At 42.9% G+C, this 24,803-nt stretch overlaps 1 protein-coding gene across 1 annotated transcript; it reads left to right on the plus strand.

The window, feature by feature from the left end:
- The first annotated feature begins 4,868 nt into the window (after positions 1–4,868).
- On the plus strand, positions 4,869–24,258 carry crlf1b (cytokine receptor-like factor 1b). Its single transcript, XM_072243822.1, has 9 exons — positions 4,869–5,251; positions 11,876–12,154; positions 13,056–13,185; positions 14,771–14,940; positions 16,003–16,160; positions 18,530–18,698; positions 19,110–19,288; positions 20,105–20,141; positions 21,758–24,258. Exons 1-9 carry the CDS (start codon positions 5,191–5,193, stop codon positions 21,772–21,774), a joined length of 1,200 nt encoding a protein of 399 aa, XP_072099923.1. The 5' UTR covers positions 4,869–5,190; the 3' UTR covers positions 21,775–24,258.
- Positions 24,259–24,803: the final 545 nt, after the last annotated feature.

Genomic DNA, 24,803 nt, shown 5'->3' on the forward strand with positions numbered 1-24,803 from the left:
TCGAGCTAGAGCGGTATGAAAAAAAATCACCAATATAACAGAGCTTTAATACAACACTGGAATAGTACAGAGGACAAGCGGGGCATTCAAACCATCAAGTAGTGTTAGCTGTCTTGCAGGACAGTCTGGCTATTTCTAATCATAATGTCTTTTGATTCATAGAGCATTACAGCTCAGAAGCAGGCCCTTTAGCCCATCTGTGCTCAACTATTATTCTGCCTAGTGCCATCGACCTGCACCTGGACCAGAGTCCTCCGTACTGTGCCTCTCCCATCCATGTACTTATCCAAATTTCTCTTAAACGTTGAAGTAAATCTCAGTGACGAAGCTTCCCCCTCATGTTCCCCTTAAACATTTCACCTTTCACCATCGACCTCTAGTTCTAGTCTCACACAAACTCAGTGGAAAAAGCCTGCTTATATTTACTCCAACTATACCCATCATAATTTTGTATAACTCCATCAAGTTTCCTCTCATTCTCCTACGCTCCAGGGAGTAAAATCCTCACCTATTTAACCTTTCCCCCATCACTCAGGTCCTCAGGTAACATCCTTGTAAGTTTTCTCGGCACTCTTTCGATTGTATTAAATATCTTTCCTGTAAGCAGGTGACCAGACCCACCCTGCTCGTTCCTCAGAACCTCACAGTATTCCTCCACAAACCTTTATCAAGTCCCTTTTCAGGGTGCCTATTGTACTCACAGTCCTATGGTTATTTCGATCATGGTTTATCCAAATCATGAACACTTGTGTGACTCTGCTCACTTCCCTCTGGCGGTCTCCTCATGTCTGGTTCCTAAGAGAGAAGGGGGCTCAGTATTGGTGGAGCCTGAGAGGGGAGAGCGAGGGGCAGTGTCTGTGAGAGGTTTAAGTGTGGAGCCTGGGGTACATCAGTGGGGCGGGGGGTTGGAATATGCTACTGAGAAGTGCAAGGTATATCTTTACATGTTACAGTGAGGGGTGCTTGGTATATCGGACTGTTACACTGAAGGCTTTGAGGGGAGTGTAACTGTGATGAACTTGGCAGTGTGAGGGTGTGGGGTACGGAGTGAGTGTTACAAGGACAAGTGTGGGGCACAGCAGTGACAGTGAAGGGTTTGGGGCATGTCAACGATCGCCGTTTTATAGGGTATGGGATACATTAGTGATACGAGGCGTGTGGGATACACCAATGACTTACTGTATATGAGCTGCAGAGTACGTCAGTGTTTTGGTGAGTGCTACCATGAGAAGAACGTCACATTAAAGGATGTGATGCCTGTCAGTGAATGTTATAGTGAGGAGTGTGCAGCTTATTAATGAGGGTAGCGTGGTTTGAAGTGGTAATTGACTGATGTGGGGTATACCAATCAGTATTGTGATGGATGGTGTGGAGTATGAGTACAGGAAGAACACGAGGCGCTGTGTACTAGTGTAGGGCGGCATGGCAGCGTAGTGGTTAGCACAACGCTTTACTTACTTCTGTAAAGAGTTTGTACGTTCTCCCCGTGAGCGTGTAGGTTTCCTCCGGGTGCTCCGGTTTCCTCCCACAGCCCAAAGACGTGCCGGTTGGTAGGTTAATTGGTCATTGTAAATTGTCCTGTGATTAGGCTGGGGTTAAATGGGGGTATTGCTGGGCAGTGCAGCTCGAAGGGCAGGAAGGGCCTCTTCCATGCTGTGGCTCGATAAATAAATTAGTAACTATTATCAGGAATGTGGGGTATATTTGTGAATGCTACAGTGTGTGGTGTGTGAGGTATTTAAAAGTGTGTTAAATGAGAATCATGTGGCGTTTTTCCGTGTCTGTTAGTGTGAGGATTTTGAGGTATGTCACCAAGGGTTACAGTGAGTGGTAGTAAGATTTATCTATGATGTGTGATATATCAGAGAGTGTTAGAGCAAAAAGTCTGGACAGTGAGGGTTACTGTGAGTGGTTTGGAGTATTTCAGGTGGGATGTATCAGAGAGTGTTAGAGTGAAGATTCTGGATGATGAGGGTTGCTGTGACTGGTTTGGAGTATTTCAGGAGAGATATATCAGAGAGTGTTAGAGTGAAGATTCTGGATGATGAGGGTTACTGGGACTGGTTTGGGGGATTTCAGGCAGTATTACAGTGAGGGATGTGGGCATAGTAACGAGGGTGACAGTGAGTAGAATGAGGATATCACTGTTGGAAATACCAGCAAGCGTTACAGTGAGTGAAGGGGTTGAGGTATGACTATCAGTGAGGGATGTGGAGTATAACTGTTTTACCCTGAGGTGTGTGGGATATTTCAGTGAGTGTCTGAAGAAGACGGCGCCAGTGAACAACACAACATCCTTCAGGCAGTTCACGGTACTACTCCTTTCACTTCCTCTTCTTTCAAATCTGATTCTGCTACTGACCTCTTATGTGCGATGGAACCTGTGATTTACGCTTTGACGGTGCGTTTTTACGCTGATCGGCCAACCTGGCGCTTTGCTGTCTCTGAGGGAGTTTGGTGAGGTTTCGAGCAGTGTGTGCAGCCTGGAGATGGGGCGGCAGCCCGTGATCGACCCCATTTCTCGCCAGTTGAAGCATCGAGCAAGAGAATATCAAAGAGGACAAGAATGGAAGGCGTGCGGGTGTTCAGCATCGTCTGCCTGCATTTGATCGGTCTCTCTCTCTCTCTCACTCGATGCTGCCAGAGGATGGTGCTGGAGTTTTGGGTCTTGGGTAAGGTTTCATTGACACAGTTTGTGGGTTGTACTCTGCAGATCATGTTATATGTGTTTCTGATTCTGGCTACTCCCTTTTTATTACCATTTTGTGTAATTTTGATGGGAGGGGGCCCTGCAGCCAATGAACAACACAGCGCTAAATTGAACTGAATTGAACTGAATTAAACTGAACATTCCCAGACTGTTTCAATGACTCTGTGGTTTGATGCTTAATATTGTGTTTTCCTCTTGTTGTTTTGCCGTTGGTGTGATTTGTTCTTTTTTTTTGCACGTTGGGTGTTTGATGTTTTCTTTGAATGGGTGCATGGTTTTGTTGTTTCGTGGCTGTTTGTGGGAATATGAGTCTCAGGTATGTATACTGCACACATACTTCGATAATAAAAGTACTTTGAATCTTTGAATAAGTCAGTACTGCAGCCTCACTAATCCAGTGATCCAGGTATGGTTCTGGTCTTGGATAAAGTCTGTGTGGATTTTTTTACATCCATCTCGTGACTCTGTCAGTTTCCTGCCGTACACATAAAACGAGTTGATTGATTGATTAGTTACTGCAAAGGATCTTAGTATAAATGGGTGACAGGTGAATCAGAGGGAGTTGGTGGTATCTGAGAGAGAACCAGTTTCAGAGACTTAGACGGAGAATTAAATTAATAGGGTTGCTCTGGTAACTGGCACAAGCATGATGGGCTAAGTAGCCTCATTTTATGTCTCAGGAAAATGTGAGCTGGAGTGAGTGTTATTGTGAAAAGTGTGGGGTATATCAGTGTCACAGTGAGCACTAGGATATACCAGTGAGTGTCATTGTGAGGTGTGGGGTATATCACTGTTGCAACAGCTTTGGGTTAATCAGTGAGTGTTAAAGTGAAGGATGTGTGATATATACAGGAATATTTCTTAAGGTTGTTATAGCTGGGGGTGGTAATGGGAACAAGCTCCCACTACCTATTAAATGCTCCCAATGGCCTGAGCTGCAAATAGCATCTGGACAACCAAGTCCAGCTCCTGGCTTTCACATGTGGCTTAGCTACTGATCTCGGTGGAACCGTTTCTACTGACAGGTGAAGGGGCAAAGGTGGGTTACTGGTGCCTTAAAACCAGTTGCTTTGGGAACTTGGGGTTCATCAGCTGTGGTTGGCAGCTCACCTAGAAGAAGGAAATCTCTGATCTCAAAATCTCCGCTGCCTTGCGGCCATACCCACTTGTGGGGAAGGCTTCGGGAGTAAACCCCGAGGGAAAAGTCTGCAGCTGGAGTCCGTAAGGCAGTCCGATGTTGAGTTCAATGCTGACAGGTAACGCCTACAACGTTTCTGGTACCAAACTGTATCGGTCTCTGCCTTTCCTTTGGGCTCATCAAATGCTTGGAGGGGGGGAACTTGCCACATGGGCAACAGCTTGCTCTCCATATCGTACTGCCCAGGCTTGCGTATCTAGAGAGCTAGGATGCAGTCTCCATGGTCAAGTCTGACCAATAGAGGCCTACACATTATTACATTAAGGAAATGGAGTATTTAAGAAAGTGTTATAAAAAGAATGTGGGATACTTCAGAGAATGTCACAGTAAGAAGTTTGGGGGGTATCACTGGGATATGAGGGATGTGGTGCATAATAGTGGGTATTACTTTGATGGGTGTGGAATGTCCATACAGTGAGGTATGGGGTGCATGTTATAATGAGGAGTGAGGTCTAGGAGTGTTATACTGAGAGCTGTGGCGTTTACAGTGAGACAGTGAGGAATGTGAGGCACTTCATTATGTGCCACCGTGAGGAGTGTGAGGTACAGCACTGTAAATTGTTTTAAGGATTGTGGGATATATCAGTATTGGGCTCGCTGGTAATGTCACAAAGAGCACAGGATGTGTTTGTGTGTGCACAATGTGAGGATCGCGGGGTAAGTGAATGAATGCCTCAGTGAAGAATGCGAGGTACACAATGCATGTTACTGAAAGGGAAGCTTCAGTGAGGAACTCGGGATATATCAGTGGGCGTTACAGTGAAGGGTGAGGTACATCTGTGCATGTTGGTGGGAGAGGTGTGGCTCGTGTGCGCATGCTAAGTGAGTGCTGAACAAAAGTGGTTACGGGAAACTGGATGCTGTTTACTGTCCCATTAAGATTTCCCGAGCCACTCATCAATTTACAAAGTGAGTCATTGCTCTGCCACTGACACCAGCTGAGAGACTGGCTCAGACAAGCTCAGGAATCACAGGCACCCTGGCTTAGTACAGGAAGGATTATCTAGTTTAACACAAGAGACATAATTGTGCAGAGGGGGGCAAGTTTGATCAAAAAAGGGGAGACTGAGGAACTGGAGGGGTTTGCAGGGTGGGGCACTGGTATAATTAAGTTCTAGTTGGAAAGGTAGAAGCCAAACACGAATAGAAGATTCTCTTGCAGGAGCAGTTTGTTCAACAACTGTCTGAAGAAAGTAAAAAAAACTTGGCCGGGTTGAAACTTCTGTGGTGCGCTCTTTCTCGTCTTTGAGATTAATTGGTTTAAATCGGATTTTGAAGAAACATGCCGCCTTTCCATTTTCTTCTTTCGCTCTGCATGATGAGGCTGGTTTTGTGCTCAGCGCGTAAGTATCACTTTAAAAGGCGGCCGAGAATTTGCAGCTTTTTAAATGCAAAGGGTTAAACGGAGTTGAACTGGAGCCAGTGTGAACGATTTCTCCCGTTGTGTGCACATGTGCTTGCTCCTGTATGTTTGTGTATGTGCGTGCATGCTTGAGTGAATGAGAGAGGGAAAGAAATGAGGAAATGGGTTTGTTGAGGTAAATGCTGTCGGGATTAGCACAGTGCCTATTTTTAATTGCACTTAAAAATTATAGCCATTTATGGCAGAGAGGAAGATATTCAGCCTATTGTGATTCTGAATGCATGTGTTTAGGGTTTCCCTTCTCTCAGTCTGTAACTTTATGGATTGTGGCTCTTAAAGTGTTAGTGTAAAACGCAGCATGGCTTCTACTTCCGAAAGCATCACACAAAGATCAGGAGGAACTCAGCGAGTCAGGCAGCATCTATGGAGGATATAGACAGTTGACGCTTGAGGTTGAGACCCTTCATCTGGACTGGTCTGAGCTTCTACCAGCCTTTCAAGCATAGATATCCAGACCTCTGGATGAATTGCGTGTGGCACAAGTGGTGTATTTCGTAGAGCTACTGTCTCGCAGCATCAGAGACCTGGATTCAATCTGATCTCGGGCACTGTCTATGTGGAGCCTGCGTGTTCCTCCTGTGTTGGTGTTGGTTTCCTCTTGATGCTCTGGTTTCCTCCTACATCCCAAAGATGTGCACTTTAGTAGGTTAACTGGCCCTTGTAAATTGCCTCAATGAGAGAGTAGGATCTGTGCAGAATTGAGGAGAGTGTGGGGAGAATGAAAGGTGGGATTAATGTCAGATTATTGTAGATTGGTGATGGATGGTTGAGGTGGACTCAATCAGCTAAAGGGCCAGTTTCTATGTTCTCTCCCTGGCTTTATGAATTATGTTTCCTGACTCCCTACCATTATCCCATAAGGTAGAGAAGCTAGATTAATGGACAAGAAACAGAGGGTAGGAATAAACGGATCGTTTTGTTGTGGGGCTCTGACTAATGATGGAATGCAGTGTGCACACGTGCACCACAGGGAATGCAGTGCGGGAAACTATATCAATGATTTGCCCCAAGGGGACCAAACGTGATCTATCCAAAATTGCTGATCCCGTCCTCCGTTGCTGCCTTTGTGGGATCTCCATGTTGCCCCTGTGACTGCTTGGGTTACCCCCCCAGATGCTCCAATTCCCTCCCACGTCCCAAAGGTGCCTCGGTAGGTTGATAGGTACTGTAAATTGCATCTAGTAGCAGGAGGATCAGGGGGTAGTTCATGGGCATGTGAAAAAGAATAGGTGACAGGTAGATAAATGAGAGCAGATCGAACTGTTTGTTGAGCTCTGACTGTCAGCATAGACCTGATGAGCCAGTGGTATCCTCTGTTGTGAGGTAATATGAGGTTCTAAAGGATATATACCGGCTAGTAAGTTATTGAGGGACATGGCAGGTTGCAGAATTAAGGTAGACAGTACCTTTTAATTGACGTGAAGCTGAAAGGTGTTCAGAGGGACCTAAGTCTCCTCGTAGACAGGTCACTGAAAACAAACCTACAGTATAACAAACAATTGTAAAGCAGCAGTATGTTTACCTTTACTACAAGAAGATCTGTGAACACAGATAAAATACTGCAATTATAAAAGTCGCTGGTGAGAGCAAACCTGGAATATTGTGAATAGGTCTGCTCTTTCTACCTTGTGATAGAGGAACTGCGATGGAAATACCAGCTGGGGAGGGAGGCGATGGTGGGGAAGGCATTAGTGGTTTCTCTTAGGAAGAACACTCTATAGTGAAATATACTGAGGGGCAATCTAATTGAAGTACAAAGATTCTTGACAGGTTGGATGCAGGAATGATGTTTCCCCTGGCTAGATGTCTAGAACCAGGGATCGCAGCTATAACTTAAGGGGTCAGTCATTCAGGACTCAGATGAGATGAAATAGCTTCACCCAGAAGGTAGTGACTCTTTGGTAAGTTCAATTGCTGACTATATTCAAAGTATAGAATGATAGATTACAGGTAACAGCAAATATGGTCTCTCATGGTCACAGAACATATCGTACACAATCAAGAAAACTCATTCTCTTTACTTCCTGAGGAGGTTAAAGGGAGCTGGACTATGCACATCAATAGTTATGTCCATCTATAGATAGAGAGCATTCTAACATGCTACATCACTGCATGGTACAGAAATGCACTGCAGTGGGCAGGAGGGCTCTACGACGGGTAGTCAAAACTGCCTAATACATCATTAGTACCAGCCTACATGCCATCAAGGACACATATACAAAAATTACCAGGAAAAGGGCAGCAACATCATGAAAGATCCCCCCCCCACCCTGCTCGTGGACTGTTTGTCCCACTCCCATTAGTGAAGAGGCTACGTAACATCCATGCCAGGACCACCAGATTCAAAAACAGTTACTTTCTCCAAGCAGCAAGGCTGATCAACAACTCCATCCACTAACTGACTTGACCACACCCCCAACCACCACTATTTATCATTTTCTGTCAGAATCACCTTACAGACAGTCCTGTACCTTGCGTCACATTATGGACATACAGTTAATCTATGTATATAAGCTATTTTATGTATTTATATTTATTGTGTTTTTAATATTTTTTTAAAAAAAATCTTGCAGTGGTTTTTGTGCTGCGTTGGATCCGGAGTAACAATTGTTTTATTCTCCTTTACACTAGTGTACTGGAGATGACGTTAAGCAATCTTGAATCTTGAATTAGACGATCTTGAATAGGGGATTAAGTGATGCCAAGATGGAAGATCAGACGTGATTTTATTGAAAGAGAGAGCAATCCTGAGAGCCCAAGTAGCCTGCTTCTGTTCAGTTTCTTTGGTGGTGAGATGCCTTCTTTAACCTGCTGCAATCCTTCTGTTAAGGTATTCCCAGAATGACACTATGCAGGAAGATCCAATGACTGTGAAGGAGCATCGATATATTTTAAAATCAGGGTAATCTGCAACTTGGTGAGGAACTTGCAGGGGTGGTATTCAAATATGCCCAAACAGCAAGGTTTTGGGTTTGGGAGGTTGTTGACAGAGACTTGGTGAGAAGTTGTAAATGGTCAGAATGGTGCCATTGGTGGAGGGGATATTTGCTCAGATACTGCTTGGGGTGTTGAGCAAGTGGACTGCTTTGTCCTGGATGAGATTGGAGTATGGCTGGACTACATTCGTCTAGGTGAACAGTATTCTATCGTATTTCTGACTTATGTTTGTCGATGATGTTAAAACTTTGTTTCAGTCAAGAGCCAAGTTACTTGCTACAGAAAACACACCCATTGGCAGCGCTAAATCACTGAATCCAATAGGGGGCAGTGTGAAGGGTTAATCATGGGCAAAATTAGGACCAGAAGAACCAGTGTGACCCTTATAATTTCTTGGGAGTACTTTCTTTCAAATAATTTCTTCAATCCATTTACAACTTAAATTACGAATAGATGTCTGTGGAATTTGTAATGTGTATTAAATTTCACCCTCTAGCCCCTGCAGCTGGGATCTCAGCCAATCTGGGTTTCAGACGACATTCAAACTACTTCTTTTCCTTTGTGCGATTAGTGGGTGGCTGAATTCATGAAAGGGGAAAAGTGAAAAGGGCAAGCGAGAAAAACATAGGGAATGAAGAAAAGAGGAGTTGAAGTAAATAAATCTGACAGAAAGTAAAGAAGAATGTGGTTAGGCGAGAAAATAAATTAGACAACTGTCCAAAGAAAGAAAGTGATGAAAGGGGGGTTTAGTACAGGCCCTGAGGCCTTGCACACACCTTGTTCTCTGGCTTAGACTGTTGATGCTGTGAGGACTCCTGTTGTCTTTGATTAGTTCTTTCTTCAGGGCTAAGTGAAGATCTGTGCTGACCTGCCCTCAAACAGGTTGGAATGTGCTGGGAACCTGACTCACCTTGCTGTGATAAGACTCAGTCTCTGAAACCAAAACCGCAAACTGATCGGTAAGAGGGAGAGAATCCAGCTCAGGGAGAAAAGGTTTTTGAAGTCTGCACTCATCCCGGTGAGCGGAGTGCCTTGTCACCTTCCTGCCACGTGCGTGTAAAGCTGTGAAAAGGCTTTGGGATGTTGGGAGGAGAGGGTGACTCTGTGGGTGAGGATGAGGCCAGGTTGGCCTTCTGTGTGTTCCCAATACATGGATTCGATGGTCTTGTGCCATTCCAAATGATCCTTCCCTATAGGTATTCATTGGCCAGGGGTACCCAGGAGCCAGATGGCAATGCTGCAGGCTTTGATAATATCCTTGAATCTTTTCCTCTGCCCACCTGCTAATCTCTACTGTGAATGACCTCAGAATTATATCTGCTTTGGGAGTCTGGTGTCAGATATGTGAACAATGGTATCTGTCAACCAAACTGACTGAATGCAGGTAAGGTCTCAATACCTAATCCACTGGATTTGGAATGAATTTCAGTATTTTGCACAGATGTTGTTGGTAGCATTTGTCAAGTACCTTGAGATGCTTGCCACAAGTAGTCCAAGCCTCAAAAACTTTAAGAAGGTAGGAATCACTGCTGCTGGGTAGGTCATAATTTTTTTTGCTGGGTTGAGGTTTTGACTTTTCAAACACTCTTTGCTTTAGTTGATCATTAGCTGTGCTGGTTCATTAGTGGTAAATTGTATCAGAGATGTGTATTTTCGCTGACAGGTGCCTCCTGAGATATGGGAAGTAGTCCCTGTTTTCCAGAGACTTGCTGTGAACTTTTCTTTTGAGAGGACTCTCTAGGGCAGCACAAATTTAGCTCTTCTTAGTTAATGGCTCATCAACAATTAATCAATACAAAGGGGTCAGAATAAGTGTTTAAGTGGAACCACATCCCTAATGGATGGTAGAAGGCAGTAGCATACAGAGTAAAGATCCTTTTATTTACCCTTTTCCATAACTCTTCCAGCAGGGATTAGACACTATGTAATGTTAGCACAGTCAGAAAAGGAAAGCCCCATTTACTCTCACCTTCCAGGACATTCCCTCTTCTCATTACCGTCATCTGGGAGGACCTACAGGAGCCTGAAGATGCACACTCAGCGTTTTAGGAACAGTTTCTTCCCCTCCATCATCAGATTTCTGTACGGTCCAGGAACCCATGCAGAGTGCCTCATTAGTTTGCTCTCTTTTTACACTATTTATTTTTATATAATCTCTCTCTGCAACTTGTAGTATTGCACTCTATTGTTCCTGCAAAACAACACATTTCAGGACTTATGTCAGTGATAATAAACCTGATTCTGAATCCCATCACACATTCTGAGGGCAGGTATAATGTAGATTAGATACAGAGTAAATCTTCTCATCCCATCAAAAAGACCCAATACCTCAGTGGTGCAGCAATAATATGTCTTGATTATGTTTGCTGGGCAATCCAGAATGGGATTGTTTACTGCAGTGACAGAAGCTTACAAACTGGACATGTGCAGGAAGCCAGAGTTAATGGGAACACAGAACCCATTGAGCTGTAGAGTTGGGAGAGGTCACAGATTTTTAAAATAAAAATATACTTTATTCATAAAAATTGCAAATGTATAAGGTACAAAACATTCAAGTCAGCAATTCAGTGCAAGCAATATCATTCCATCTACTTCGTGTTGGGCACGTGGCCAAGTGGTTAAGGCATTCGTCTAGTGATCTGAAGGTCGCTAGTTTGAGCCTCAGCTGTGGCAGCGTGTTTGCGTCCTTGAGCAAGGCACTTAACCACACCTTGCTGTAGTGTCTGTGCGAGGAGTGGCGCCCCACACAGACTTCCAATCTGTGCCTTGTAAGGCATGAGAATGCCCGACGCAGGTCTCTCATGGTCTGAGTCGACAATCTCTCCCTCTACTTTGTGACAAGATTTCCTTGAGCCAACATTCCACGGGGATTTTCCATGACTCTAGCCACTGAATGTGCATGTGTGAGAGAACAGCACAGAGTCCTATGTTATGGAGTAGTGATGGATTTGAAAGCAAGGGTGAGAATTAGAAGCAGAACCAGGAGCCAGTGCTATTCAGTGAGCACAAGGGATGTCATAATCCTCCTCTGGCTGCATTGCACTGCATATACAGTCTGTACGCATGTACTCTAGCACACTGCCTAGACCCACAAAGGGAATGTAAGCAAGCTGCACTAATATCAGATGTGGCTCAGATTGTAGTCCACATTACTGTGTCATAACAATATGGTTTGATCTTCTACTCAGCAGAGTTGAGTGTGAAATTCCAGGCCAATATTTCTACTGTAGAATTTTACAAGTGCCTCTACTGTCTCTGTCTTCCTTTCAGAAGTTTTAAAATACCACGATCATCATTTGAAGAGAGGAAACAGAAGCCAATATTTGTCCCTCAACCTGCACCAGATCACTAGGAGCTCACCACTGGCTGTGTAAATGGATGCCTACAACTCTTTGAGAGAACTTGATCAGCTGTAAAGCACCTTGTGATATACTGAGGTTGTAAAAAGCACACTGGAAATAAAAAGATTGCTTTCCATTGGTGAACTGTAAAATACATTCGTACTTTAAATAAAGGAAGGAGGAGATTTAGGATGGAAAAGTTGGGGTTCAGGTTTCTCCCTGTTGAAGAGGCTTTAAGGCACTGTTTCTGCTCCATTCCCTTTTAGCACTTGGGGAAGTTTCTCCCCAAGATCCAATTCTGACCATTGGCTCTTCACTGACTGCCACTTGCACTGTAAGCCCGGAGGCAAATGTCGACTCACAGGATCTCTACTGGACACTGAATGGCCAGAAGCTTCGCTCTGAACTCTACACTGTGGTGAACAACACTGCGCTGATGGTGACCATGAAGGGACTGAATGGTTCACAGCAACAGTCTGGTGACAATCTGGTGTGTCACCGAGCAGACGGGAGGATTCTGGCCGGGTCCTGCCTCTATGTTGGTCGTAAGTTTCTCCCAATGGCACCTCCATAAAGGAGATCTTAAGAATGTGGTTAGTAAAGCATGTGGGATCCTGGGATTTATCAACAGAGGCTTACTGTACAAAAACAGAGAAGGGCTGTGTATTGTTTTGAATTCTTGTTCCACACCTAATGCAAAATGTGATCGTCCCAGAAAGAATGTGGATTTGAAGGCCAGAAGTTTCACTTATAAGATTAGATCAGAGAGTCAGGGGTGTTCTCCTTGGAGAAAAGAAAGTTGTTGGGGCGTTTGATTGAAGCGGACAAGATTGTGACTGGTTTAGATGAAGTAACTATTGGGAAGTTGTTACTGTAAGTGATGGGCAGTGACCGAGAACGAGAATTCAAAATTTTGGATAAATGATACAAGAGAAATTAGCATAGTTAGAATGTGGAGCTCATACTCTGTAAGTCTCATGCAAATAGAATCAACCAGTACCTCATAAAGGAACTGTAGTGGACCATGTGAGAGAATAAAGTGTGGGGCTATGTGGAATTATATGGGGGACAGAGCTGATGGGATTGATTTGCTATGGGCTGTGAAAGACGATGGGCCTCTTTTGTGCCTATCAACAATATGATTTAATGAGATGCACAGAAAACAAATGTAAGTGCATTCAAACCTAGTTGTGAAAGTGTGCAACTGTGCACGAGGAGTTTTTTTTGCCTTCCTCTTGGCTCTATTTCTTATACTGTATCCTGAAACAAGTTGAGTCAAACCCTCAGGCAGATGACTCACTCGTCCTGCTTCACAATGGACAGTGCCAGTCTGGCAACTTCAAGAACTGTAGGACTGCTGTCAGAAACAGGAATCCAGTGAAGATGCAGCAGAGTAACAACTCTATGTAGTACTCAGTGTCTGACTGGTTTCTCTTCCTTGTACAGTTCCCCCCGAGAAACCCACCAACATCACCTGCTGGTCCAAGAACACCAAGGATCTCACCTGTAAATGGAGCCCAGGGAGTCGGGGAGAAACCTTTCTTCAGACAAAGTACACACTAAGATACAAGTTACGGTAAGTCAATATATTGCTTCCCAGAATTAGGATGCTTGATTTTGTGTATTTTTTATATTCATTTATCAGACACGTGTGTTTTTGGCAAGGCTGTTGCCTATTGTACATCCATAATTGTCCTTGAACTGGATGGCTTGCGAGGCCATTTCAGAGGCAGTTAGGCATCATCACATTACTGTGAGTATGATATTATGTTCAGGCCAAACTGGTACAAATGGCAGATTTCTTTCCTTCAGGGATATTAATGAACCAAGGGGATTTTTATAACGATCTGGCAATTTCACAGTCACTATTACTGACATTAGCTTTATATTTCAGATTACTTGAACTAAATCAATTTATATTCCCAGTTGCTGTGAAGGAATTTCTAGATAAGCAACTTAACTACAGTGCTGCTGCAACTTTAGAGATCTCAAGATGCAGCTGTAGCTGTACTCTCAGCACTAAGTCAGAAGCTCGAGAGTTTAAGTAGCTCTCTAGAGATGTGGAAACAGTGCAATACAGAGCTGACAGACAGAAAACAGCAATCCAAGCACTAAACTCTGCTGATATATTAAATAAACGCAGCTACATTATATGGATATAACTGTTTACTGTTTACTTTTAGAAGTATTTGGTATGACAGATAGATGGAAACATTTCCAGCTCGTTGAAAATCAGGACAAGAAGGGAGAGCAGTGAAGTGGAATAACCCAGACACTTCGAATAGGACAATTCTACAGGATAGGACTTCTTGGATTTGGACATAGAATTGTTATTTCAAAGTTCAATGTTCAAAGAAAACTTTTTATCAAAGTACATATATGTTGCCATATACAGCCATGAGATTAATTTTCTTGCGGGAATTCACAGTAAATATAAGACCACAGCCAACAGGACGGATAACCAGCATACAGAAGACAACAAACTGTGCAAATACAAAAAGAGAAAATAAATAAATAATAGCTACAATATATATAGTATCCATATCTATGAGAGAGAGAGAGAATATGAGGTGAAGAGTCCTTGAAAGTGACCTCCATAGATTCTGACAACAGTTCAGTGATGGGGCAAGTGAAGTAGATATTTTCTTGTTTAACGTTCCAATGCTTGCTTGCATTTTTATATAATCACCTATTTTCATGTAATTGCTTAGTGAATTTTCCAGTAATTACAGTATGGATGTTTCTTTATTTTATGAGAAACTTCTTAGTTTTCAGGAGAAGGTGTCTCGCTACTTGAATCTGGCTATTTGACAGGTTAATTCATTATCACTGTAATTTTTGTTATCTCTAGCCTGAGTACGAGACAACTACGACTGCTTTTTCCTTTGTCTTTTCTTTGTTCTCTCAACCCTCTCTTGTTCATTTTTCAACATTTTTTACAATGGCTGTGAACAACAATTTTATGCCTCATTCTTAAATTCCAAAGAGCCTTTGGATTATAAAAGTATCAGGATCTAACAGCCTTGAGAAAGAGGTCGAGGCAGAGATGTAGCATAACCGCAGACTCGATTCCATTTGCTTAAGACTATCACAGACTTAAAAGATAATGTTCTACAATGCAGAGGATAAAGATGCCAGCAATTCACCATTGCTTTGCTCAGGTGGTATGGCAAAGAGAACCAGTGCCAGGAAATGGGCACAGCCGGACCAAACTCCTGCTACATCCCCAAGGATCTGGCTCTCTTCACCCCGTATGAAATCTGGGTCGAGGCTTCAAACAAATTGGGCTCAGCAGCTTCAGACATCATCTCTCTGGACATTCTGGATGTGGGTGAGTGTTTTATCTGGGTGTTGACGTGGTTACATTCTGTTGCCAGAAGTCCAACCTAAATGTCAAAACAAAAGTGATACCAGGGTACAGCAGGTAGGAAGCACAGTTCAATCCTGGTCTCGGGTGCCACCTGTGTGGAACTTGTACATTTCCTATCATTTCATGGGTTTCCCAGAAGCGTGCTTCAGTTCCCTTGAATATCCTAAATATGGCTACTTAAATTAGTCCCAATGTTATTACGTGGCAAAGGAATCAAGCTGATGGTCTTGGAAGTGGGACTGAGTTTTAGGGAAGTAAGAAGGGGGCTGGGACTAAAAGATAAATTACTGGAAGAACTCAGTGGGTCAAGCAGCATCTGCGGAAGCAAAGGGATGGTTGATGTTGCAGGTCTTGGGCTGAAATGTCAGGCATTCCTTTGCCTCCAACAGTTGATCTTTTGCTCCAGAATCCAGCAACTGTAGCTTCTCAAGGGAAAGGGACTGATAAGACCGCTCTGTTGGGAGCTGGTCATGCTTCAAAGAGCCCCCTTCTGTGTAAGGTGTAACATAAATCAGGCCTGGCTTTAACACAAGACTACAGCCAGATTAGGGCTGTTTCACCTTCGGGCAGTGTTGTTTCACACATGTTGTCAATGTTAGGATGCTGTCCTGTCACGCATACACACTCCCACTGAAGTTGAATAAAGTAAAAAAGTAAAGTAAAGGCATCCGTTAGTCTTGCGAGACCATGGATCTGCACCTGGAAAGTCTTCACTCTCCAGGGCACAGGCCTGGGCAAGGTTGTATGGAAGACCGGCAGTTGCCCATGCTGCAAGTCTCCCCTCTCCACGACACCGATGTTGTCCAAGGGAAGGGCATTAGGACCCATACAACTTGGCACCAGTGTCATCGCAGAGCAATGTGTCATTAAGTGCCTTGCTCAAGGACACAACACGTTTCCTCGGCTGGGGCTCGACTCACAACCTTCAGGTCGCTAGTCCAGTGCCGTAACCACTTGGCCACGTGCCCACAGAAGTTGTATACAACACTAATATTTCCACTTGACCCTTTACTTTTTCATTAGTCACCACTGATGCCCCGTCCGACATTCAGGTGAATCGTGTTGGTGATCTTGAGGATCAGCTCAGCGTCTGTTGGAGCTCCCCGCCGGCCCTGAAGGACTTCCTCTTTCAAGCCAAATACCAGATCCGTTATCGTGTGGAGGACAGCACTGACTGGAAGGTAATTGCCACGTTTCATACCTTCTCTTGCTCATTTACAGTCTCAGCTACAGAGGTGACTTGGACTATCTGAACTGTGGCAAGATGCTAATCTTATCTTCAATGTGCTTTCCACCTGTAAATATCCTTCACCTACTCTAGCCACAGGAAACAGCTCACAGGGGGATCTGTGTGTGTACTCGTCTAGTCCTGGTATTAATAACGATTGGTTAACTGCCCTCCCTTGATAAAAGCTTTTATCCCTCCATTTATTTTAAGCTCATTATTACAGTATTTATTAATAATAATTATTATTCTTGAGCAAAAGTTTCTCAAGGACAGAGAAGCTAAAACCAGGGGACAGATTTCCAGACAGGCAGAGTTTTAAATATATATTTATTTAGCAATAAGCCATGGTGTAGACCCCTCTGGCCTTTTAGCCCCGCTGCCCCAGCAACCCCTGGCAAACCTAGTTAACCCTAAGCTAATCATGGGACAATTTACAATGACCAATTAACCTACCCACTGTCTTTGGACTGTGGGAGGAAACCGGAGAAACCCTACGCATTCCATGGGGAGGACATACAGGGAATCCTTATAGAATGGCACCGGAATTGCACTCCAAACTGTGGAGCCCCAGGCTGTAACAGTGGGAATGAGGTAGAGAATCAACCATGATATCATTGAATGGTGGATCAGATATGAATGGTTTTATGTCTGGCTCCTACTCTTACTTCTTACATTCTTCACCCAAGTAAGTCTTTTGAATAAATGTGAGAGATTCTTCATCCCATGTCCCCCACCCATCTGCATCTCAAAAAGCCCCTATTCCCATTTGCTTTGTTGTTCTTTCTGGAAATCCCTGAAGGTTTCTGCTTTCTTAACCTATCCTGTTAATCTTTCCCCTCATTAGCAGTACCATGCCAACCCAGCACCCCTTCATATCTTGTCACATTTCCTAATTCCGGTGTTTTAAAATCCCACTTCCTGTGCTGTGCACACCAGAAAATATTTACTCGCAAACACCTTCATCATCTTCATCATGTTTCATGATTTTAATTACTTGTACCACACGCCCTCCTGTTTTCCAGTTCTGTTAGTGAGTTGCTGAGGGTATCAGTGGGAGATAGTGGCCAAATAGACAGACTTCAAAATCTGCATTGTTTTGATTCGTCTTCTACTGGTTCAGGACATTTATATGCAAATCTCAGTAAATCTTTCCGTATGTATGTTCCTTTTTACATTTGTATGTGTGTATGTACTTGTGCTTGTGCAGGGTAAATAGATGAAGTCAAAATGGAACAGTGATGCCTGTTGTGATCCAATATCCTTTTACAACTCATGCTTGCATTAAGAATAGACACCTTTTAAATATCCGTATTGAGTAGGGTTAACTTTGAGCATTTAGGGAGGAGAGGTACTGATGTGAGTGATCATGGAAATCCTGGGCCATTAGAAGGATCATTAGATTGCACTGGATTATATAAGAATTATGACAAGCAAACAGGCCAATTGCCATTTATGCTCCACCTCTCATCTAAATCCTTCAGCTATAGATCTCTGTTCCCTCCTCCCTCAAATGCATCATCAATCTCTCCTTAAGTGAACTTACACTATACAGATTTCTGCATTCTTATTATGCTATGGATAAAAGGGTTCTTTTGAATTTTGGTGACTCTCGTATATTGAAGGAAATGTTTTCTCTATATCTACTCTGTCGACAGTTTCATAATGTTAAGATCTATTACGTCACACCATGCTTTCTTTACTCAACAGAAAATAGACTGACATTTATCTGTAGTGGTTAGTGTAACACTAGTACAGTGTCAGTGACTGGGGTCCGATTTTGGCCACTGTCTGTAAGGAGATTGTCCATTCTCCCCATAACGGTGTTGGTTTCCTCCTGGTGCTCCGGTTTCTTTGTATTTCTAAATAAACGAATAAATCTATTTGTGTATTTCATCATGTCAAGCTTTATTTGACGTATGTAATAGCAGGAAGATGCCATTCAGCCCTACCAGCCTGTTCTAACAATTAATTAGGCACTGACTGATCCGCATCTTAACTCAAACGACTCATTTAGGTTCCTCTGATCTTAATATCCTTTAAATAAGATCACAGATTTTAAGTTTTCCATTATACTCATCATTCTGTGTAGAGTTCAAACTTCACTGCCCTAAGGCACACTTCCTGACATTATCCCTGAATGGCTTGGCTCTCATTTTATATCACCTTGTTCTAAACTCCCACAGAACACTAGAGAAAATAGATTCTCTCTCTAGCCTACGAACTCCTTTGATCATTTCAAATGCCACAAATAGCTGTTGTAGGCTTAGATTGCGTAACTCAGCTTTGTAACTTAACACTCTCTTCCCCGGTTTCTCATGGTAGGTTGTGGATGACATTGGAAACCAAACCTTGTGCCGACTGGCCGGGCTGAGACCAGGGACCGTGTACTTTGTGCAGGTGCGGTGTAATCCAGTTGGTATTTATGGGTCCAGGAAGGCAGGGATTTGGAGTGAATGGAGTATCCCCACAGCTGCCTCTACTCCCCGCAATGGTGAGTGTCACCATCTATTGAGATCAACCCTCGGACATGCCTCGTTCTCTCTCTCACCCAATTCTCTACATAAAACCCACCACACAGGGTCCCAAATTCAACAGATAAATAACCAACAAACATATCATAACTTTACTTTTGAGAGTGACCTACTTAAGACAGGCAGTGTTGAGGGAAAAATACTTTTATCTACTGCACGAGGGCCCACCCTGGAACTATTTGTACTCTAATCTGTGATACCCTGCCCTGAGAACGTGGAATTGAATAATGCAGAGGGAATTTCACTCTATAACGAAGAGGACTAAGAACTGTATAGAGGGCTATTGATATGACAGAGCTTATGATGATGAAGAAATAGCACTCATATTTAATGCTGGAGGTAAATAATGTGGTCCCTCTGTGTGTTGACAGAGCGATCCAGCAATACTTGTTACCAGAAAAGTGGGGAGAGTGGCTCAAACCTGAGACGAGAGTTGAAGCAATTCTTTGGCTGGGTGAAGAAGCATGCCTACGGATGTACAGCCCTCAACATCAAACTGTATGACCAATGGCGTGTGTGGCTGCAGAAGTCCCACAAGACACGCAACCAGGTAAATATTTCACTCGCTGAGTCTTGCGCACAACTTCAACGCACGGCCACAGGCTGAATATGAAAACAGAAGGTGCTGGAAACACTCAGCAGGTCAGGCAGCAGCAACAGAGAGGATAACATTACAGGTTGATGGCTTTTCATTAGAACTATTTCCAGCATTCCCTGTTTTCATTTTGGAATTCCAGCGTCTGCTGTGTTTTTTTTATTTTTGACACTGAGCAAAAAAGACTTGTATTTCTGGAGGGATTTTACTAACTTGGGATGCCCATAGTGGTTGACAGCCATTTTTGAAGTGCAATAACTATTGTGTTATCAGAAACAGGGCAGGAAGGCTCCCCAATGTGATGGTGACCAGGTTATCTCTTGAGGTTTACTATTTAATTTAGGACAGTAGGGAAAACTCTCCTCTTCTGCAAGGTAGTTTACTGGGATAATTTGCACCCATAAATTACTCCCTAAGGGAGGCCTCAGGTTATCAGTTCATCAGAAACATGGCACCAACCAAATCTATGGTGCTCACTTCATACTGGCACCAAGGATTTCATTCTGCATTCTGGACCTCGGGATTCTGTTTTAGAGTTTGAATCTACAAGCCATAGACCAGGGCAAGGCAGTGACCCTCTCAGGTATATTTCAGATGGGTACTGAGAATGGTGAAAGGGCAGAAGAGCAGGCATGCTGCTCAGTGGGAGATGGGATTAAATCATCCCTCAGCTACTCCTGTCCCACCACCACCACCACTTTATACTCCGCAATCCCAAATCCTCTTAGTTCCTGGTCTCAGTATTTTAACTCTTCCGTTGTTTCCCCACAGAACCAAGAAGTCTCTGTTTTTATTGGATCACAGGAGGGTGAGTGAAACAGCAATGAAAATGTCAGTGATCATTTTGAATAATCAGATAGCAAGAGTTCAGGCCTCTTCAGCGAAATGTACTTCGTGAACCTGATACAGTCTGATTTTCCTGAGTGTTAATGCCCTACGCAGTTGAATCAAAACTACGTTTAATCTTTGGGTATATTGATCAATCCCTGAAGTGTTCATTATTACTTGTGAGAAAATCTCTGTTTTAAACCAGCTTCTCTTAGCTGAGCTTCCATCTTTAGCTTTCTCCATTCTCCACCACTGTTGCCAGTATTGTATGTGCAGCCTGGCACCTTTGCTTAGACTTACCTCTGGAGGTTTTATCATATGATCTCCTGCCTCTAGCAGTCTCTTCCCCAATTTTCCACCCAATGTGTCTGTGCTTGTGACATCTACACCTGCAAAGCCAATTAAAAAACATACATTCTTACCCACTGGATTAATCTTGACCAGCAGTCACAGAATACTAAGAAACTTTTAGCCCAGTTCTTCAAAAGAACTCCCCAATTAGTTCAACTTTTTTTTTTCACCCAGAGCCTAGGAAAGTTCTTTCCTTATATTTTAAAATCTGCTTTGTCATCACTGCAAAAGCACATTCCAGCTCACGAGACATTCTCCTTCTCTGGGTCTTTCACTTGATAATCTGTATCTATGGGTTACAAACACTTTTGCCACAAGTAAATTTATATAGAAATTCTTCAGTGTTTGCAAATTCATGTTAAATCAGTAGTCTACAGCAGCCAACATAATTTTTCATTTGTCTATAACAGCCAGAGAGGTGGATGGGCATTATATGCTTATTGTAGCTGAGAAATCTTTCCTCTGCACCAGTGGCAACGCAGAAGAGAGAACTCAATAGTGGATTGGGAGGGTTGTGGCTTCAGCAAAGGGCAAAGGTAAACTTCTGATATGGACATCAGGCTGGAGCAGGGATTGATATAGTGGCTGAGGGGATGGAGGTTCACCTGAGGATGAGCCTGGGAGAGCTAATGGATTTAGAAGGTTATGAGAAGCTGAGATGGTCAGTGGTACTGCTGACTCAAGGAATCAATCTTAAAGTTAAGCGGATGGATCTGAAGCAGGTTTGCAGTGCTGAAATCCACATACCAGATGCCTTTCACCTGACAATAAATCAATCCTCTCATGAAGGTCCTGCACTGCATAAATTTAAAAAAATCATAGGCAAGTGGAGCAAACCTCTATGTACTGTTACGTCAAATATGGAGAGGACCAAGGGTAAAAATTGCGGACTTAATTGTCTACATATTAAATCTCAGGTTTTCTTTCATGAAAGATAAAAAGGATAGAAATTTAATCCTGTAGCACACAATTACACCAGCTAATAGAATTTCTCTCCGCTTTGACACTGCTACAAACACTCCCAATCTCTAATATTATAACAAACATAAGTGTTTATAAAAAGATTCTTCTCCCAGAGTATCTGGAACAGTGTCTTGGAGAATAATCTGTCTTGGATGCCAGTGAAAGATGCTCTTTCTTTGTCTCTCATTCTTTTTCTTTATTTTTCCTTTTTTTTCCTGTTTGACTCATTCAGCCCTTGCCCAGCTATCTCATTCTGAATTTTATATCTCTGCTTTTTTTTAGATACTCCCGCCCGGTAACTCCGGAGATGACATCATCCAAAAGAAAATGCTCCTGGTGCACAGGGAAGATTGCCATAACATCATGATCATTAATCTAGAAATATGGGAAATGGCAGTTTCTTGGTTCACACTGTTACTGACAAAGTATATTTAGACCCTGGTTCATGAATAAAATTAAAGGAGATGAAAGGGTAGCAGGTGTTAAGTCACAAACATTTCACTTTTGGAGTATCAGGACAAATTTATACTTCAATTGATCTGTGTTCTGTTTTCAATTTTAATTAGCTCCCTATTTCAGTGTCAAGAGATTTGAGGTTCTTAGTTTCACTACTGATTGATACGACTACTTGACACTTCTTAAAATGCCTGAATTTGTAACTCGGTGCTTCTATTAATCCATGTTTTCTCAATCATTCTCTCCACTCCTTATTGCTGTAATCTCCTTCAGCTCGCCAAGATCTCTACAGTTCTGGCCTCTTATTTATTCCACCAGTGATGGTTCTGGCTTCAGCTACCCCAAACTTCTGCCTTCTCCTATAAAATGCTCCTTAAAATCTCTCTCCTTAGCTAAGCTTTATAACATCGGTCCTAGTAATTCATACTTGTCATTATTTTTGGGTGACTCCTAATGCTTCTGTCAACGGCCATGGGTGTGTTTACTTTGTTAAAAGTGCTACATAATTCAAGTAGTAGCTTTTGCTGAACAGCTCAACATTCAGAGGACAATGCATCCAAAGCTCTCAAGTAAATTTGAGCCAGATGGATCATTGAAAAATTCGGTACAGGTAACGTTATCTCCTACAGCACAACAAACTGACTGAATTGACTACTTCCAAATCATTTTACTTTTGAATAAATCAAAAATAGCATTTAAAGCAATCAAGTTTCAGATTATTTGTTTGGAGAAGTTTCTCTGTGATGTAACAGAAGAACTGATGTCACCCATCATTTGTAGTGGCTCCAACATACAGTAAAAGCTGTAAGAAAGAAATGATCCTGGCATCTTATCAGCCAATGTAATCTAATCCCCATAATGGAAAAGATTGCTGAGGGACAGCAGGATAGGTTTAACAGCACGTGCCTATACATACAGCTGTACCCAGGATCAGAGCGTGGTGCCACTCTGGACTTCTCCCAAAAAGCTATGGCTGCCTAGGCTCAAGAGGGCTTTCGATACAGTTTTGTGGAGTAGAGTTACTGAGAAATGTAATGCAAAGGCTGGTAACTGGAGTGGAGATAAAAATCAGCTGTGGAGAGAAACTATCAGTCCAGGAGATCACATGGACCTAGTGTCGTTTATAAAGAAATTGACTTTCTACAACATGCCATCTCTCTTTCAGTTACTTCTAGAATCTATCAACCCCCTTTATGGTCTACAATTCTTCGCCCCCCCCCCCCCAGTTCAATTTAATTCTCCTACAAACCCTCAACTTCTGATTTACATGGGAATAGAGGCAATGACTCAGTGGTCCAAGTACTGATTGAACTGTCCCCCATCACACTGTTCCTACTAATTACAGATAAGAAAGCCTCTGGTCAGGAGGTAATCAGTGAAAATGGCAAGTGCACAGAAGCGATGCGTACCTATTGAATGGGTACTCATTACCATTATTAGTTACAGTTATCTACACTTGGCAATCTGGCATTCACACGTACACGTTTTCATGTGAACAGCCACTTTTGATGGCTAAGTGGACCTCCTGGAAGTTGCCAGGCTTGAGTATTTAACAGTCTAGATGGTCTTCTCAATGAAGAATTTAACCCCAGGCAGAGTTGTCGATGGGAAAATAATGCCTTCACAGAGAACTCCACAGGCTCTGCTTGCAAAATAAGATGATAGTCTGGTCAGACCGCATCAAGCCCAGCTAGGATATGAGAGTAATTGTGGAAATGTAAATGACCAATAATGACTATCTTAACTAAAACATTTTTAGTTCCCAGAGTTACTCAGGAGCCTCCAACTATGGGTATTGAGGCATTAGGAGGAAGTAAAGATATATATGAAAGTGATGATCCTGCTACAGTTCTACTTAATTTGATTTTGATGTTTTAAAGCCAACTCCCAGAAAAATTTAATTGAAAATGAATTGTATTCAATTTTAATTGAAGATTTAAAAATTTTAAAACATTGATTTTTAGATTGTAATTCAGCCATTTTAAAGTTCAGGATTTAAAATTCTGTTATAGGCTATTATAAAAGGGGTATTTGATTAAAAGAAATGTCTTGTCTCTAGTATTAATCCTACCTGTGAGGCTGTGTCAGCGTTGGTTATGCAGTCAAACATCACAAGTCAACCAATGTGGATTCTTGTAGGAGTGATGGTATTGTTAATAGGAAAGCAAGACTTCCCCCCAATTTGATAGTGTAAGAAGTGGAGAGGTCCCTTCAGTTAGGTCTTAGACGTGATCAAAACCAATGTTCTCAACTATTTCGGGGTCACTGTTAAAATGCCAGAATTCAAAGATATCACGCAACACACATCAAAGTTGCTGGTGAACGCAGCAGGCCAGGCAGCATCTGTAGGAAGAGGTGCAGTCGACGTTTCAGGCCAAGACTCTTCAATAACTGTTAGTCCTGACGAAGAGTCTCGGCCTGAAACGTCGATTGCACCTCTTCCTACAGATGCTGCCTGGCCTGCTGCGTTCACCAGCAACTTTGATGTGTGTTGCTTGAATTTCCAGCATCTGCAGAATTCCTGTTGTTTGCGTTCAAAGATATCACTATGTGTTGCAGATTTTAGCATAAAAAGGCCACCCAAGCCCGGTTGCAAGGAGCTGAGGTTTTTAGACACTGATAGCAGGGTGTGTATTTCAGTTGCCATTTTTTTCCAGAGGACTCTGCTGCTATCATTGATATGAGTGCAAAACTCTACCATACTTCTGGCTCTCTTGGTAAAGTCTCTCAAGAAACTGGTCAAGTACAATCACTGTGGGGGCTAGGAAGCAGAACCGTAATGCCCAATGAATTTTTACTGGTGCCAGAAGGAAGTAGCTCCCGGACAATAACTCCATAATGAGAATTCTGGGGTTCAGTAAATTCCAGCGTT

Source organism: Mobula birostris, chromosome 26, assembly GCF_030028105.1.
Source record: "Mobula birostris isolate sMobBir1 chromosome 26, sMobBir1.hap1, whole genome shotgun sequence".
NCBI classification, from domain to species: Eukaryota; Metazoa; Chordata; class Chondrichthyes; order Myliobatiformes; family Myliobatidae; genus Mobula; species Mobula birostris.

What these genes read in the sequence shown, in the direction of transcription:
- crlf1b (XM_072243822.1), top strand. Translation starts at nt 5,191, where the DNA reads ATGCCGCCTTTCCATTTTCTTCTTTCGCTCTGCATGATGAGGCTGGTT. An exon ending in GTCCTGCCTCTATGTTGGTC is followed by an intron (nt 12,155 to 13,055) that starts GTAAGTTTCTCC and finishes TTCCTTGTACAG; the next exon opens with TTCCCCCCGAGAAACCCACC. An exon ending in AGGACAGCACTGACTGGAAG is followed by an intron (nt 16,161 to 18,529) that starts GTAATTGCCACG and finishes TTCTCATGGTAG; the next exon opens with GTTGTGGATGACATTGGAAA.